The sequence below is a fragment of the Polistes canadensis genome, unplaced genomic scaffold (genome assembly GCF_001313835.1).
Source record: "Polistes canadensis isolate GaletaPanama2010 unplaced genomic scaffold, ASM131383v1 scaffold_65, whole genome shotgun sequence".
Taxonomy (NCBI): domain Eukaryota; kingdom Metazoa; phylum Arthropoda; class Insecta; order Hymenoptera; family Vespidae; genus Polistes; species Polistes canadensis.
The window spans coordinates 591724-609766 of record NW_014569612.1 but is presented as its reverse complement, the minus strand read 5'-3'; the positions used below and the strand labels follow the sequence as shown (position 1 = coordinate 609766).

Here is an 18043-nt window from a genome sequence, read left to right as displayed (position 1 = left end):
TATATATATATATATATATATATATATATATATATATATCTGTTAATTTAATTTTTGTTTTCTATATATTTAATCCTCACGCGAAAAACTGACCGTTAGTCTACGGCAATGGCATAGTTTACTTCGTTATATTTGAATTAGGTATTTTAAAGAAGTTTAATCTTGTTCATTTTTATTTGTTTTTCTTTTTTCTTGGCTCAGGAAGGAGAGTAGTACACAGTGTAACATAAAATGCTTCTTTCTCGTGCATCTCATCATCATCATCATCATCATAATCTCATAATCATCATCGTCATCGTTATTATCATCTTAATCAACATTATTATCATCATTATCATCATTATCATCATTGTCAATTCACATCGTCGTTTTCATCATCATCATCGTCATCATCATTATCCTATCGTTTAAGGAAAAGTCTTCTTTCGTAGAGAGAAAAGATTAACTTATCGGGGTTGTTGTGCCTGACCAGCTTGTCAGAAAGACCAAGAGTTAAAGTCGGTCAATCCCACAAACACTGTCAGCAATTGGCGTACTCAAAGTCATCCGTTGCTGAATAAGGGACGTACTTTTTTCTGCTTTTTAATTATTTTTTTTTTTTCCTAAAATTTGTTCGCTCTCTTTCTTTCCTTCTTTCCAATTTTTCTTCCCCTTTTCTTCTATTTTTCTTTTTTGTTAAACGAAGGGAGGAGACACACACGGTGAAAGGAGGAAGAGGATTTAGGAGGGATTTACCTTTCTCGATTAGACCGGGTTTGCCTCTCTTCCTGTGGTTTTTTTTTTATCTCTACGTCACACAACCCCGAGGACCGGATGTCTCCTTGCTTGTATTATTGTTTTTCTTTAGTACTGGCTTACGATCTATTTGATCGGGCGATTTCGCGCCGGATTCCATTTGATTGTCACTGATGAAAGACTCCTTTAAACAAATAGGAGCCCTGTTTTTTTTTATTTATTTATTTATTTATTTATTTAGTTATTTATTTATTTGTTCGTTCGTTCGTTGATTCATTCTTTCTCTCTCTTCCTTGACTCCATTATTTTCTATCCCTTTCTCCATTTTCTTATCTTTTTTTTTTTTAGAAATTCTGCACATGACTGGAACACCTCATAGGCTTCATGCCATATATTAGTTCTTACATGTAGCATCCCATCCCATGGTGCGCAAAATTAGGTAGAAAATATACCAATAAGATATAATTTGTTCATACAAAATGTTGTCCAGTCTCAAACCGTGGCAATGACGATAAGCAAATGTGAGATCTTGGCGACACGATGAAGCAAATCCGGTGCTATGCGCGCTAAACTCTCGTTTGCGAAGTCGCACGATGGGAATATATGTATCACGTATGCGGGCTGCAAATAGATATTTTTTTCTTTTTATTATCTTTTTACCAATCGTTTTATATTAATTTGTTTTTATCGATTCTTTCGTCAAATAAATCCAAAATATGTATATATATATAAATTAAATCAATCGTTTGCTAAAAATAGATAAATATTTTCAACTAACCTGTTGTGAACCTGGAGCAGCGATGTTAACAATTCCTGCGGCTTGTTTCTGTTGCAGATACATGATAAATCCGCTTTGAAGATTTTTACTTTGCTGTAATACATCCATCTCGTTGCGTCCGCACGGTAATGCAAGTAACATGCAATGTTCGTTATCAGTCTGTTTTAAAGGGATTATCATTATTTGGTGAACATTTAATAATCTTCCATAAATTAACTATTTATATATATACATATATATGTAACATACCTGCATTTTTCTCGCTACACCGTCGACTTGAGTTTGTTCGAGTCTCATCCTTTGTGCGATACGCAATGGTGGAGTAGAACCGTCATTGTTACAAGGTAAGCTCTCCCTAGCTACATTAGGATTACCAAAAACGAAATGCATTTGTACTGCAGCTTGATCGTTTTTAAGGGCAAGCAGACCTTGCCACATAACAGGATAACGTTGAAGTAACATTTGGAATGAATCTGCTTGAGGTGGTATTTGCGATGCTTGAGGTGGTATTTGTGATGCTTGAGGTGGTATTTGCGATGCTTGAGGTGGTATTTGCGATGCGTGAGGTGGTGTTGTTACCACTTGATGTTTTTTTGGTCTGTCAGGTGTAATCGCATTATCTGTAGGAGCCTCGCTTGCAGGCATAGGATATTGAGAACGTAAGTGAGCAGGTGGTGGCTCGTAATAACCTCCCCTTGCTGCAGTTGGTGCAGCCAAAGATGGATTACTTCCGGCGTTATATTGAGGCGGTGGCGGTGGTAATCGCGTACTTCCATGAAGCATGTAAACTTGTGCAACTTGCGGACTGTCCGTTGTACGTTCTTGAGGAGTTCTAGTACTTCTTCTTAATTCCAAAGGTGGACTGTGACTATCTTCTATACCAGTTTCTAATTTGGGATCTAATGGCAAATGAGGTGACCTTGTTCCTGGAATATGATAAGCTATACGTGGTGTTAAAGCTTCTTGTTGAGCACGGAATAATTGATGATATTGTAAAACTTGTGTATGCATGTAATGTGGAGGTGGTAACTCAGCAGTACGTGATAATCCACCGTAATGGTTAACAATAACATCATTCTGCAAAAAAGAAAATTAAAATATTACTCTCGAATCATATTTTTACGAGATCAAATATTAAATTAATGTAGACCGATCATTGAGCAACTTTGTGTTATTTCAAATAATCATATAGTATTATCTGATATAAGTTAATGAAAAGATAATATACCTGCGATGCATTAGCATGATGATGAGCAGGTGGTGGCAATGGAGGAGTCTGAGCACGATGTGGAGGTACAAGCCCATATTGAGCTCCCGGTGATGGAGCAGTACCTGCACTCCCATGCTAATAAAAAGCAGCCATATTAGTTTAGCGACGTTATTTTATTATACTGTAAAAAAAGCGTATATATATCATATCATACAAATTATTTTACTTACCATAGATGCATCATAAGTTGGTATTGGTACCCCGCGACTCTGAGGACTTGCACTGGGTACCATAATGCAACCAGACATAGAGACTTCTACTTTAGGAGGTTCCATAGTACCAGTTACCTACAAGTAATTTAAATAAATATTTAATTGAGCGTTTTAAAAATCAATATGTGTCCTTAAAATAAGAATACACGTACCTGAGGTTTCGGTCCAGGTGGACGTGGACAGCCTACAGCTGCTGCAACATTCTGAGGACCAACAAGATGTGGTTGTGTTGGAGGACTTGCAACTGCTCCAGTTACCATTGTTGGTACCACTGCTTGTAATAAATGAGCCTTTGGATTGAGCGAATGTGGTTGCCCATTGATACCTTTATTTGTTACTGGCTGAGAAACTGGATGATGTATTCTCTGAGTTGGTGCAGATACAACACTGGCTGGATGAACGTTGATCGGTAATTTTTGAGACATGTTTATTATGGTGGATGGTTGTTGCTGTTGTTGTTTTGCTGCCTGTAGAAGATGTTGCTTAGGATTTGGTGGTACACCCGTATTATTAAGTACTGGTGACATTGGTTGTCCTTGTTTCCCATTTCCTGAACTTACTTGTGCCTGTTTAGTACATGGACTCAAATTAGGGGAGACTACTCTGCCACCAGGAATTTGCAAATGAAGACTTTGTAGTATCGCTTGAGCAGGTTGTTTTAGAATATTTTGAACTACTGTCTTGTTTGGTAATGTTGGAACTACAGGCTTTGTAATAACAATTTGTTGTTGTTGTGGCTGCGATTGAGATTGAGACTGAGCCTGAACTTGAGATTGTGGTTGTGGTTGTGATTGAACCTGTGATTGAGCCTGAGCTTGAGCTTGAGCTTGAGCTTGAGCCTGAGCCTGAGCCTGAGCTTGAGTTTGAGCCTGTGGTTGTGGTTGTAGCTGCAACTGTGGTTGAGCCTGAGGGTGGGTCTGAACTATAATCGGAGCTGGAGCCGGAGCCGGAGTCGGAGCCGGAGTAGGAGCCAGAACCGGAGCCAGAACTGGAGCCTGAACCTGTGGTTGTAATTGTGGTTGTGGTTGTGGTTGCGGTTGTGGTTGTGTTTGTGGTTGAGCCTGAGATTGAGTTGATAATTTACTAGCATTCAATACATGAGCTTTCAAACTTGTAGGTTTATTCTGTGTAACAGTAGTTGATACTGGTTGTGATGGAGCCACGCTAGGTATCGTTGACATCGTTGTTACAGTCGTGCATGTCGTAGACGACGGCACAACTGTAATGGTGGAAGTAGTTTGAACCATTGGAGATTGTGGCTTGGTAATAACACTAGCTTGCGAAGATATTACTTGATTTTGTATTGATGAACAAGATACAGTTTCCACGGGTGGTTGTTCTTTTTTCGGCTCTTCATGAATTTCTGTTTTGTTATTCTCGAAAGATGATTTTGATTGCAGTGATTCATTGATCGAACTTTCTTTGACTGTTGCAGTAGTACTTCGGCCTTCACTAATCGTTTTAGTAGTAGTTTGAGTAGCTGACGTACTGACTGGTATATATTGGCCTTCCTCTGATTCCCTCATTGCTATTAACATTCCTGTTACCGGATCAATCAATGTCGTTGGTTCAAGAGATACAGATTTCTGTTCAGGTGGCGTCGAAGTTTGATTACTTTCTTCCACTTTAAGATTGGATTCTTCAGTAGTAACAGGACTTTCATATTTATTCTCAACTTTCTTTGGTGGGGTAACAACCAATTTAATAAATTTCTCTTCTCCTCCGCTATCCTCATTATTTTCGGAAGTCCTTCTCGTTGCTTTGCGACTACCTCTTGGTGATTTACGAGATTCGGTGACTTGCACTTTAGGCTGCGTAGTTTGTACATTACGTGGTGCGTTATTGTGCCTAGTACTTCTTCTCGTGGTATGCATATTTTGTATATTTCCACTCGACAAATTTTTATTTGACGGTCCACGAACAACGTCTTCGATTACATCGTCAATCGTGTTCCTACTACCATCTTTTTCAGCTAACCTTCTGGATTTTCTCGTGTTGGTAGCCGGCGAAACAACGTCTTCCATTGGTAATTCTGTGTTAGGACCAGATTTAATGGTAAGAATTAAACGTGGACGACCAGGATGTTCTTCTTCGCTGTCGTCATGAAATTCGTAAACGTCGGCATAGGGTAATTTATGTGCAACGTGATGTTTGTTACCTCTTGGCGTTCTTCCACCTCTTTTGTGTGCAGTTGCAGTAGTAGTTGCTGTCCTACCACGTCTAACTCCGCCACGACTGCTACCACCTCGTCTAGATTTTGATCTACCACGACGACGACTCGTTAATTCTGCCTCGCAAGTTTCAACACCTTCATCTTGTTCGTCATTAGCCGTTGTTGTGTTCTTTTTATTACTTTCTTCCTCGGTTGTTTCGGCTTGGAACCAATCGGATTCACTCTTAACTGTTTCCACAGAATTATTGTGAGTTTCTTGATTATGTTCTTGATTATCTTCGCCATCGTTACCTTCATTATCGTTACCTTCGCCATCGCACAAGGCATCTACTTTCTTTATAACACTTTCTATGTTAACTTCCTTGGCTGACCAATAATCGCTATCTTCTTTACTATCAGTTGGATCTTCTTTCGACACATCTATAGCAAGTGGATCTGTGCTCGGTTCTTTTAATGGATCTTCTACTGGTTCTTCATCCAATTCAACCTCTTCGTTTTCCTTGGGCACAGTTTCCTCCTCTTCCTCTTCCTCATATTCTTTCTCTTTCACTTCGCTTACAATCTCTGATTTGATAGTTGTTGTTTCTGTCTCAAGTTTTGGTATCAGAATATTCAACACTTCTGTCTTAGGAATGGATACTAATTTCTCTGATTCGACAAATTCATCTTTTTCTTCTTTAGGTTTGTTGTCCATCTCGCACGATTGTTCCAAAGGTTTTTCTGTTTTTGATATAGTAAACTCCATTTCTTCCTTTAACGTTGCATCCTCTTGTTTTGTTATTATATCAACTGGCGGCTCTTGTTTAGTAATTTCAATAGGCTGGCTTGATTGTATCGGTGGTGTTAATTGCATAGGTTGAGCAGTTTGTCCTATTTGTACATCAGAATCTGTCGCTGATTTTTCTGTCTGTGTTGTTACCACACGTGGTTCTATGCATTCTCGTACATTATCGGACATCGAAGTAGTCGATACAGTTGATACAGTCGTTGGTACGACTCTGGTTATTATCGATTGTGAAACTGGAGGACCAACTGGTAAATGAGATTTGGAAAGTGAGGTTACTTGAGGACAAGGTGACATTCTTTGAGAATTAGAAAGAGAAACGGTGGTTGTTTGTGGAATGCTACTCTTGTCACTGGCCGTTGTGGATTGTACTGTTGTTGTTAATTGTTGAGATACTATCGGTACTACAGTTTTAATTAACGATTGATTAGGAGAAGAGACCGTAGATGGTCCTAGACTATGTACCATAGATTTATGGACTATATGGGATTGTCCATGAGCTATAATTACAGGACTAGGTGTAGAACAATGTGGTACGTGAGTTGTTAACAATTGTACGTTGGATAATTCTTGTTTAGGTCGTGGTGAAAGCACACTGTTATCCCCTGTTACAGACACAGACATTTGTTTTTGAGATCTCGACTGTAAAGGACTGCTTTCCGTAATGCTACTTGATTTTCCAAATGCTGGATTAGACGTACTCGCACTAATTTCAATTTTAGCCGTTTCTGGTATATACGTAGGTGGTTGATTAGGCGAAGGAACTTTCGGAGAAGTCGAGGCCTTATTCGTAGATTCTGGTATAACAGCAGGCGATAATTTAGGCTCTTCTAATCTTTGTGGTAGTTCGTTTGGATTGACAGAAAGTAATGTCTCGATTACAGATTTGTTGCCTAAAACAGCTGAATCTCTAGAACTCTTAACTTGTATACCTGGTGCCAATGGTGGTACTGGCATATAAGGACGTGGTGGAATATTTAAAGTCAATGGTGGCAGACCACCTCTGGGGTAACTAGGATTAAGTGGTTTCAAACCTGCCGCGTGTTGAATCACTGGTTGTTGAGTTGCAGCAGTCGAATAAATCTGTTGTACCGTTACTTCCGGTCTATGCGCAGAAATAGGAACACTCACCGCGATTCTAGTTGGAGGTGGTGAAGGTTTCCCAACTGTAGACACGTGAGGACTCATCGCAGAACTTCGAGACCATTGTCCATTCGGTGACAATGGTTGTGGAATTCTTGGAGATAATTGTGATGATATCAAAGGTGGTATTCTTGATGGAACGAGTGATGGAACGAGTGGTGGTATAGGCGTTATACTCGACGGCGAAGACGAAGACGGAGTCGGAACGTTTTGCATTCTTGGGGAAGCTTGACGCATTGGTACCATTTGAGATTGAGGTGAAACTGGTAGTCTTTGATACAGAGGTTGTACGCTAATCGACGAAGGTCTTGGACTACTAGCTGCCGAAATTCGTGAAGTTTCATTAGCGATTGGTACATTACACGATCCCAACATCGGTTGTCTGTACGTCGGTGGCGAGGACGTTGAAGTTCGATGAGATTGGGAAACTCTTTCTGGACTGGCTATCGTCACGCCAGGCTCCACCACAGTATCCATTTGTACATTTTTTGTTGTGTCGCGAGCCGCTTTATGTTCATTAAGGTTCCAAGAATGTGCTATAATAGAATTTGGAGAGTTTTGTGATTTTGGAATAACAGGATTGAGTGGTAGACGTGCAGCTTCTGTTGGTTTATCTGCTGCAACAATAGCAACCGTGACGGTGGTTGGTGTTGTTGTCTTTGTTGGTGATTTATAAAATGATGGAATATCTGGTGTTTTCGGTGGTTGGGTTAGATCGAAGTTCTCGTAATTCGGATCTTCCTCTGTATCTGTGTCTATTTGAAGATCATGTTCACTTTGAGGTGTATCAGGTTTAAGATCTTCACCTTCGACTGTCGATGCATTCAAACTTTCAACCGCCTGTTGCATTTCTTCTACATCCTCTTGAGGTGCTTCTGTTTGTGGTCCGGTTGTACCGTCCACTTCATTATCTTCCTCTTCACCTTCATAAGAGAAATCTTCGGTTGAACCACCGAAAGTTTCTTCTAATAAAGCTGCGACAGCATCCTCAGTTTCTTCCTGCGATATAGCAACTCTTGGTTTATCCTCATTCTGAGCAGGCGGTGTTGTCGCCGAAGTTTCTGTTTCATCTCTGCCGTTACGAGATTGATTACCATTTTCACGTTCTTCCGGTTCCGAGATACTTTTGACCGCATTTTCATGAATAGTTTCATCTATTTCTATTCCAAAACCAGGTATAAATTTGTCCTTTTTCTTTTCAGGCTTTGGCGGTTGAATGACACCGGTTACAACGGGAGCACTGATAGTTGAAACAGTCGATGTATTTGATGTAACAACTTTAGGTATAGGACTTAACAGAGTATCTCTGAGAGCTGGCAAAGTTGGGGACAATGTTTTCGGAATGAGAGGACTGCTTGCTCTTGGAGGACTTGGATCGGCCCCAAGATAAGGTAACTCTCCAGTTTTTTCATGATGATGGTGGTGGTGATGATGATGATGATGATAATCTTTTCTACTGCGTTCTTCCTTAGATTTCTTACGTTTCTTTTTCTTTTCCTTAACCTTTTCAGGTACTGTAGTCGGAGTGGATGGTTCAACGCTGTCATTATCATCGGTGAAACGGAAAACGTCGTGTTCGTTGGATTCCGTACACGCGACAGCAGATTTTGGTGAGTTTGGTAGACCTAATAATTTAGCTTCGATTTCTCGTCCAGCTTCAGCAAGATCAACGCTGTTTTCATCCTCCTGGTGATGCCTCTGTCTCTTTTTTTCTGTTTTCCGTCTAACTCTTTCGACATCTAGAACTGGGCTACGTCCACCGTCGCTGTCAGAAACGTAAGCGTTATTTTCAGATGTCATATTACTAAGTCTATCAAAGAACGTGTCCGGAGGTTGAGGATCATCAACGTCATCTGAAAGGGGTCCAAAAATATCTTCCATCCTTTGGGAGTCCCTAGCTTCTTGCCTATTCAGTCTTTTCCTTCTCGCCTTAACCTTGTCTTCTCCATTTCTTTCTCTCCTTTTATCTTTCTTCGTTCTTTGCTTCTTATCGGCACGTAATTTTTCTTCAGCATTGTCAATGGTTGTTGTTGCCGACACCACCGGCGTTGTCGTTGGTGTATTACTACTAATCGTTGTTACCGATTCTGTCGTATGATTCGTACGACATTCCGTATCAGTCGATATAACAACATTAGTAGTCTTATTTTTATGATCCGTAGTAGTTTCGGTTGATTCCAATTTAGAATTCTCCTCGCTTGATACCGAATTTTTCTGACGTTTTTGTTTCTTTTTATGCGACTTCTTGCGCGAATCCCTTTCGTGATTATTAACGACTATCGTTGGATGATTCGTTTGATAGGCAACTCTTTCATCGTCATCAGAAGTACGTACTTCTTCTTTCGTATTGGTATGTACAACACTGTTGATAACAACGCTACTAGTTTCCAAAGGATTTTGTTTTTCTTCGGTATCGGCGAACCCAAGATCGACGTCACTTTCAAGAAATCTATCTGCCTTAACGTTTTTCCGAACTTTGTTGTTAAATGATTCTTCTTCTTCGCTAGTATCCGAATGAATACGCGAACGCGATCCCTTTCTCGATAAAGATTTAGCTCGTGCCGAATCAGATTCAGATGTAGCCTCGTCTTCGGTTAAAGCTTTGCTACTTACCGAATCACCGTCCCAAGATGTACTCTGTTTCTTTTCTTCTCGCCTAGCTCTACTTTGTTTCAATTGCGAAAATTTATCCTTCAACCGTACCTGTCTTTTCTCTTCCATTTTCTGCATGTTTTTCGTCGAACGCGCCTTCACCTTATCGTACATACTGATATATGCAGGTTCATCGTCAACGATATCAAATATCGAATGCTTTTTAGGCTCGTCGCTGTCCGTGTCAGTTGCGGAAGGATGTTGTCGTGCAACTTGCATGTCATGTCCAGGACCATCGTCAACATCGCTGTGTTGATTCAACGAAGCCTGCTGTTGTTGTTGTTGTTGTTGATGGAATTGCGAAGATTCTCTCGGATGATGCGAACCGGTAGAAGTTTGATCGTTCGGCGAACTGATTTCGCTACGTTTAGAAAGTTCTAATCTTGACAGGAATTCTTTGTCGGCTTCCTGACAAACCCTAGGACTACGTTCCCTAGATTCTTTTTCCGATCTTCTTTTACTCCTCTGTTTTTCTTTAACACTTTCCCTATTATTATCCCTATTTTCTCGGGTAGATTCTCTAATATCTGTGTGAGTAGTATCTCTAGAATCTTGAACGGTTCCACTGCTATCCTTACTCTCCCGACTTTCCCTACTTTCTCGACTAGAACGATGAGAGTCATTACGATGTTTGCGATCCTCAGATTTTCTATTTTGTCTAGGCCGGTCTTTGCTATCTCTCCTATGATCCGAGATCTTCATACGTTTGCTATCATCTTCAGTGGGACAGTCTTGGGACGAGAATCTACGTTTCGTTGGTACTGGTGCTGGCGAAGTTTGCTGGTTTTGAGATTGTGCATTTACCGATTGATGAAGATGATTATCGGTCGGTTGACGCCTACTTTCTTCCCGTTCACGTTTTTCTTTATCCTTTTCCTCCCGATCTCTCCTCTTCTCTCGCTCGACCTTTTCCTTGTCGCGTTTTTCTTGATCTTCCCGTTCTCTCCTCTTTTCACGTTCGTGTTTCTCCCTCTCTAACCTTTCCCTTTCCTCCTTCTCACGTTTTTCCTTTTCCGTTCTCTCCCGTTCCTCTTTCTCTTTCTCCTTCCGCCTCTCTCGTTCCAAACGTTCCTTCTCCTCCCTCTCCCGTTTCCTTTCCTTATCAATGCGTTCCTTTTCCTCCCTTCTTCTATCCCGTTCCAATCTCTCCCGTTCTTCCTTATCTCGCCTTTCCTGTTCCTCCCGTTCCTTCCTCAAACGTTCCTTCTCTTGTTTCTCCCTTTCCAAACGCAATTCACGTTCCTTCCTTTCCCGTTCCTCCCTATCCCTTCTCTCCCTTTCCTCGCGTTCCCTGCGATCTTGCCTTTCCTTTTCCTCCCGTTCCCTCTTCTCACGTTCCAACCGTTCCTTCTCTCTCCTCTCCTTCTCACGAAATTCACTTTCCTCCCTTTCCTTCTTTTCCCGTTCTCGTTCCTCCCGTTCTCTCCTATCCTTCTCCTGACGTTCCTTGTCTAATCTCTCCCTTTCCTTACGTTCCTCATCCTTTTCCCTTCTTTCCCTTTCCTCTCGTTCCTTGCGTTCCTGTCTCTCACGATCTTCTTTATCTCTTCGTTCCTGTCTCTCCCGATCATCTTTCTCTCTTCTTTCCTTGTCTTCACGTTCTCTCCTCTCGTACCTTGTCTCCTTGGTCTCTTTGACATCTCTACTGTGATTATCTGTTTCATTGACGTCAGGGTTGCTGTTGCTCGGAACTTCCTTATCGTCCTTTTCCTTCCGATCAATTTCCTCCTTTCTCGATCTTCGACTCTGACAATCCTTACTTTTACTACTGTGTTTCGAATCTCTACCATCTCTACCTTCACGAGAGTCTCTTCTCTCTCTATTACCAGTACTACTACCACTACTACTACTACTACTACTTATGCCAATCTCCTTTCGTAATCGAGCACGAATTATATCGACCGAGGAAGAGGATAACGAAGACGTGCTGCTGCACGATATCGTGGAAGACAATGGCACCGAAGAGGAAGCGGTTGTTGTTGTCAAGGAAGATTGATGGTATTGACCGCTCGATTGTTGTTGTTGTTGTTGCTGTTGTTGCTGTTGCTGTTGTTGTTGTTGTATCGTGCCTGACGAGGAAATTGTTGGTACCGATATTGTCGATGTTGCTGTTGTTAAAATCATCGTCGTTGTCGTAATAACACCGGATGATGATGATGATGATGATGATGACGTTACTGCTGCTGCTGTTGTTAATGCTGCTGCTGCTACTGCTACTGTTGACGCTGCCGTTGCTGAGAAGGAAACTGAAGAAGATGCTGATATCGCGACTGATGACGAGGAGGTTAAACAAGATGAAGAAGAAGAAGAAGATGAAGAAGAAGAAGAAGAAGAAGGAGGAGGAACAGAAGTGGAAATGATAGAGGAAGAGTTCGAGGATGAGGAGGATGAAGAGGACGATGACGAAGATATCGCCACTGACGACGACGACGACGATGATGACGACGACGACGAATTATTTAAAACTGTATTACTAGAAATTAATCCCCGATTCGTCGAGGCGCTGAGGTTGTGAATACTACATATACTACTATTACCACTAAGAAGGCTACTGACCGACCCTAAACCGCTATTATTACCACTGCTTGCTGCCGTCCCGCTAGTTGCAAGACCGATAGGTAAAGAAACTGGTGGTAATTCCGGACTGACGGTTTTGATCGACGTGCCCGGGGTGATCGGTGTTGCTGGGGTTGGGTGTACACAATTGTGCTGCATCGTCGAGCGTGGATCAGTCGTTTTTAACATTGACGGAACCATGCTCGTCGAGAGCATCGTGCTACTACCACCGATGTGACTGCTAACAGAGGAGGTACTGGTCAGTTGCACCGGCGGATGACTAGGAAATGGATATTGGAGGCAAACTTTGCTGGTACAACCCCCGCTAGAAGTTAACCCAGCCGTGCTACCGATCATCGAACTGACGCCAATGACGCCCGTAAATTCTTTAGGTTCGTATTTTTCACTGAAATTCTCTAGTCGTTTCGAATCCTCGTCGAAGACACTCCTTTTCGCGAGAACAGACTTCACTATATCCGATGGTTGCACTTCGTTTAGATCCATGTCTAAAAGTTTATGCCGGAATCTAAAACGTTCCGAAGCGCTCGCGTCAAGTTTAGCCAAAGCATCGCCACCGGCCGCACTCAGAGCTCTCGAGCCCGACCACTTTTCGTATTTCTCGTCGAGGGAACGTATTCTCTCTTCGAGACTAGGAGACTGGGGCGCTGTCTCGCTGTCGGAACTCGTTGGACTGGGGCTCAAATGTCTAGGCGGTGGCGAGGCTGGTGGCTGGGGTGCCGTACAAGGGCTTATTGTCACCGAAAGCCCACCACTGGCACAGGGTGGACTAGTGACTTTTAAATTGCTGCTGCTCGATCGTGCGTTACTACTACTACTGTTGGTGTTGCCGTTGTTGTTGTTGTTGTTGTTGCTGTTATTGTTGTTGTTGTTGTTGCTGTTACTGGTATTGTTGTTGTTCAGCATCTGAGTCGCGAACCTTGGTAGAGGTAACGAAAGAGGACCCTCGTGACTCCTTTCACGAAATCTTCTTGGTTCGCTCGGCACAAGGTTCTCCGGTCTTTCATCGACGAGAGGCGTTCCTGGTCGTGATCCATCGTGATGCTCGTGATGTCTAAATGTGTTAGAAAATAAAAGAAAACGGATAAGTTAATTAAAGAGATAATATTACACCTATACAGTTAGAAGACGCGATACGCGGAAACTTTTATTTCTTTTTTTCATTCTTCTATCTCTCTCCCTTTCTCTATTTCTCTACTTCTCTTTCTGTCTTTATCTCTAACTTATTCAATCTCACCTGCTAGAAGTATCTCGACGACGCTTACAAGGTCCTGGACCCCTGCCCTCGCAGCTACTTCTTCTCGTACTATGATGCACCACCACTTTGCTGTCACTTACGCGTCTAACGTCCATGCCTTTTCTACCGGAATGAGAAGTTACCATCAAGGATGCGATTTCAGGTTCATCGTCCTCGCATAGTATCGTTGTTGAACTCCCATCCAGTTTGACTCGTTTCTTAGGTGCAAAACCAACTTCGTCGCCGCTGCTGTGACACTCCTCGAGCTGTTCCAACAAATGGACTCGCTCTTTTTGAAGATGCCTGATGTCGGGCGGAGGTAAAATCGGTGGTGGTGGAACTGGTGGTTCCACGCTGGTAACAACACTCTGGACAGTATGCCTCCGAGACGACGGGGGTGGTGGACAATCGTCGTCGTTGATTTTACCATCGCTGAGAACGCTGCTTTGATATTCGTCGTGGCTCGCTCCGCTTCCTTGGCTGTATTCGTCGTAACTTCGGAATCTCCGTGAATTCTGCTCGTTGTAATCAGCTTCGTAGTATGAATCTTGGTAAGACCGTCTGCTGCTACGCGACATCGCCGTTGGATGAGCTGGACTGGCCCCTGGAGTGCTACCACCACCGGAAGTACGAGAGTAACTACTAGTTGTCCTTGATCTTGGGGGTGTATCGTAACGAGTAAATCGACCGCCCGAATTTGATACTGTAACTGCTGATTCAAAGCTGCTACGTTCCCTCCTGTAATGAATCCTTTCAGTAACGCGTGAATTCTACTTTGTGCTCTTTATTTGGGGGTGACGATGATACTTAAAGCTAGACATTTATACAATTAGTTGTTACACATTAATAATAATAATAATAATAATGATCAATATATTATATCAAACATTAACAAATGAACAAAAAAATCATAACTTACTTTATACGTTTTTATTACTGTTAAATATTTTAATCTTTGAACCGATTTAAAAAAGAATTTTGAAATATATGCAAAATATTATTGTAATATATATTTTTTGTATATAATTATAGATATAATATATAATTATACATACGCAACATCGAAGTTTGTCGCCGGCGAAGGCCTCGTGTCCCAAGGTTTTTCACCAGAAACACCTTGTCGTTCCAGATGTTCGTAGAACGTTTCCTGACATTCTCTGGACGCGAAGTCCACTTGAAGACGACGTCCACGAAGTGCGGCTCCTCTCATTTCCTTCACGGCAGCCTGGGCGCAGCTTATTTGTTCGAAGTTAACCAACGCGTGGCCACGTTCACGATCCAAAACGATTTGCGTAATAGGACCGAACTGATGGAACTGCAGGTTCAGATATTTTTCCGACATGCAATCTATAAAACGGAAGAATGATTTATTACAAATGTGCATGCCTATATGTATACATACATACATATATATATATATATATATATATATAAATATCGACATGATTGAATGATCGTAGAAACGTGAAACGTTGGTTTACCTCCTATTCCGTCCACCCAAACGCAGGAGGTTGGCATGGATTTGCCAAATCCAAGTTTGATACGATTCGCACCTAGGTGTTCACCATCCATAGATCTCATGGCCTTAACGACACTACCGATGTCTGAATACTGACAGAATGCATAGCTCGAAACAGCGCCTTGCTTTTTTATGTCAATTTCCTGCAAAGCCGGATGATCCATCCAACAGAAAAAAAAGAAAAAAAAAAAAAAAAGAAAAGAAACATATATTAGAACACACCGAATTTTTAGGGAATTTCGTAAAGGACGAAAAAAATACAGTTTAAATGAATAATAATTGATTAATAATGTCTGTTCCATAATCGTGTTTAAACTTACGATAATTTCGCCAAAAAGCTCAAAGTGTTTCCTGAGTTCAGATGCGGTGACATCTTTTTCGAGATTCCCAATAAATAACGTCCTAGTTGCTTTGGGATGATACTCGTCTAGTTCAGCCTCATACGGCCTGAACTCGTTGTCCTCGACGTCGTATCCTTGATAAGGCGCAACTTCGATCTTACAACCGAAAAATAGTTTGTCGTGGGAGACCTCTAGGGCTTTCTCTACGTCCTCGGGTTTCTTGAAACAAACCAGAGCGTATCTGTCGCCCGCTGCACCGACAACCTTCACCCACGTGACCTTCCCATGTTTTTTATATTCATGGAAAAGGCCATCCTTGAGGGAAGTGTCGCTGCTACGAGCAGGAAGGTTCCGAACGCATATCGCCAATGGCCTGCGATCCTCGGTGACTGCAACAGCATTTCCGGTACGATGCGGTGAGCTTCCTGGTGACGTGCTTGCAGCGGATGTGCTACCAGCGGAACTGCCGCTTCGACTACTACTGCTACTACCGGAACGGCTACTACCGCTCGGCGAGCTGCTACCGCTTCGAGATTTTCTACGTTGTTTCTTGTGTTGTCGGTGAACGCTGCTGCTACTAATACCTCCGCCACCTATTGTTAACAAATAATTAAAATAAACCGAGGAAAAATAATGTTTGTTTAATATATATTAAGCCGCCTCTAATCCTCGAGGAATGTCGTTCGTCTCATGTCAATGAGTTACCTTGTTCATCTTGGTAGGAATCGTTGGTAGCCGGTGAAGGTGGTGGAGGTGCATTACCATATCTCGATGAAGCAGTAGACTCGTAGGCAGAAGACCAGGAAGACGGTGGCCGATGACGATCTAAATGGGGCGGGGGTGGCGGCCCGGAGCCGTAAGGGCCTGTCCTCGGGTAAAGCCGATCCCTCGCCCTGCTCGACGTCACGTGGTAAGAGCTACCAGGTGGTGGACGTCCACGTGGTATGTAGCCACCAGGATCACCGCTATTAGGATCGACTGGGTGGCCTTGAACAACGACGACTCCGCTTCCTGCTCCGCCGACGCCGCCGACGCTGCCAGCGTTGCTGCCACCGCCTCCGCTCCCGGCACCCCCGCCGCCTCCGCTGTAGAAACTCCCATGGGAACCCCCGTGGGAACCCCCGTGGGAACCTCCGTGAGAACCAACGTGTGAGCTCCTGGACTCGACGAAACTACTTTCGCTGCCACCGCCACCGACAACGACGCTGCCGCCGACGCCGACGCCAACGCCGCCCCCGCTGCCACTGCCACCGCTGCCGCTGACGCCGCTGCTAATGCCAACTGGGTTACCACCACTGCCTCCGACGACTCCGCCGACTCCACCGACGACGATACTCCCGCTACCAGATCCGACGATACTTCCGCTACCACCGACGACGACCCCAACACCACCCCCGACGACGACGCCGACGTTTCCTCCGCCTCCACCTCCGGAACCACTGCCGCCACTCGGGCCATGATCCTCCGAACTTCTGAAACATACCAAATCAAACTTAGTCTACTCTGATTGCTAAAGAATTATCATCATCATCATCAGCACCACCACCATCTTCATCACCATCTTAATCATCATCATTATTATTTTTATTATTATCTCGTGGTTACTGAGATAACTCATGAACGTGATCTTTATGCCTAAGCGATTTGTTTATTCCTCAAGTGTCACGTGATCGTGATACGAAGTACTTCTCTTCATTCTCTCTTCTTCACTTAAGACAAGGTAAGTAAGTCTTTTATTCCTCGTTCATACGTTTATATCACCTCTAAAACAAATTTGCCTGATACGTATTTGAAACCTTGAGAGAAGAATTGTTCGAGAGATAAATATCTCTCTCTCTCTCTCTCCTTTTATCTTTCTTGTATGCAAGAAAGAATTAAATGCGTACGAAGGTAACCTCGTGAGGTATAAAACAAAAAAGAAAAAAGAAAAAAATTAACCGATGCTAGATGCGAGTCATGTTCGAAGGATGAAGAAGAAAAGTAAAAAAAAAAAAAAAGATCATCCGCCGGAGATTATCCGTGGTGATGCATCAAGAGAGAGGATATCCGCGACGGAGACAAGTTGTTCATTGTAAAATCCAACACAACACTGAAGGACAAAACTTACTGCGTGTCACGTCGGTCACGCCAAAGTAGAGATTCCAAATCGTGACACGGATGTGGAAAGAAGACCCCTCTCCACCCTCTCTCCCCCTCAACCCGCCACCCTAAGAGGGAGAGAAAAGGAAAGAAAAAGAAAAGAGATTTCGAAACGTTCTCTTGTGGCTTGATCTCTAACCAATCATCTCACTCAGAGAGGATAGACGCCGTTATTCAAAGAAGGTTATCGGTTGTGTGGTTTGTGTGAAAGAAAACGAGGAGGAAGGGCTGGCTTTAAGTTAAGGAAAAAATAAGTTCTCTGCGCAATTATTCTTACCTACACCTAACCTCAAAAAAGAAGAAGAAGAAGAAGAATATATCTCAACGAATTTTTTTTATTTCTTCTGTCATACTTAATTCTCATAGTTTTTTTTTATATAGGAAACAAAATACCGTAAGTATAAAACTATCTCGTTAAGAAAAAATAAAATTATTTTCTTAGATTGTGAAATTCATATAAAAATTCTTATCGAATTTATTAAATAT

General features: G+C 42.5%; 1 protein-coding gene across 3 annotated transcripts in view; it reads right to left on the bottom strand.

Annotated features, from left to right (window-relative positions):
• Window positions 1–16: 16 nt before the first annotated feature.
• Window positions 17–18043, bottom strand: part of LOC106786093 (protein split ends) — a 78296-nt gene continuing 60269 nt past the window's right edge. The window contains exons 3-13 of one of the 3 annotated variants that reach the window (XM_014747118.1): window positions 16124–16890; window positions 15398–16011; window positions 15040–15220; window positions 14614–14905; window positions 13559–14308; window positions 3148–13375; window positions 2954–3070; window positions 2742–2858; window positions 1763–2590; window positions 1514–1672; window positions 17–1356 (exon numbers count right to left, since the gene is read on the bottom strand). In XM_014747118.1, the coding sequence (XP_014602604.1) occupies window positions 1228–1356; window positions 1514–1672; window positions 1763–2590; window positions 2742–2858; window positions 2954–3070; window positions 3148–13375; window positions 13559–14308; window positions 14614–14905; window positions 15040–15220; window positions 15398–16011; window positions 16124–16890 (14182 nt within the window). In that variant the 3' untranslated portion in view covers window positions 17–1227. The remainder of the gene's footprint in view (window positions 1357–1513; window positions 1673–1762; window positions 2591–2741; window positions 2859–2953; window positions 3071–3147; window positions 13376–13558; window positions 14309–14613; window positions 14906–15039; window positions 15221–15397; window positions 16012–16123; window positions 16891–18043) is intronic. The other 2 variants (XM_014747120.1, XM_014747119.1) reach the window with 2 other exon arrangements.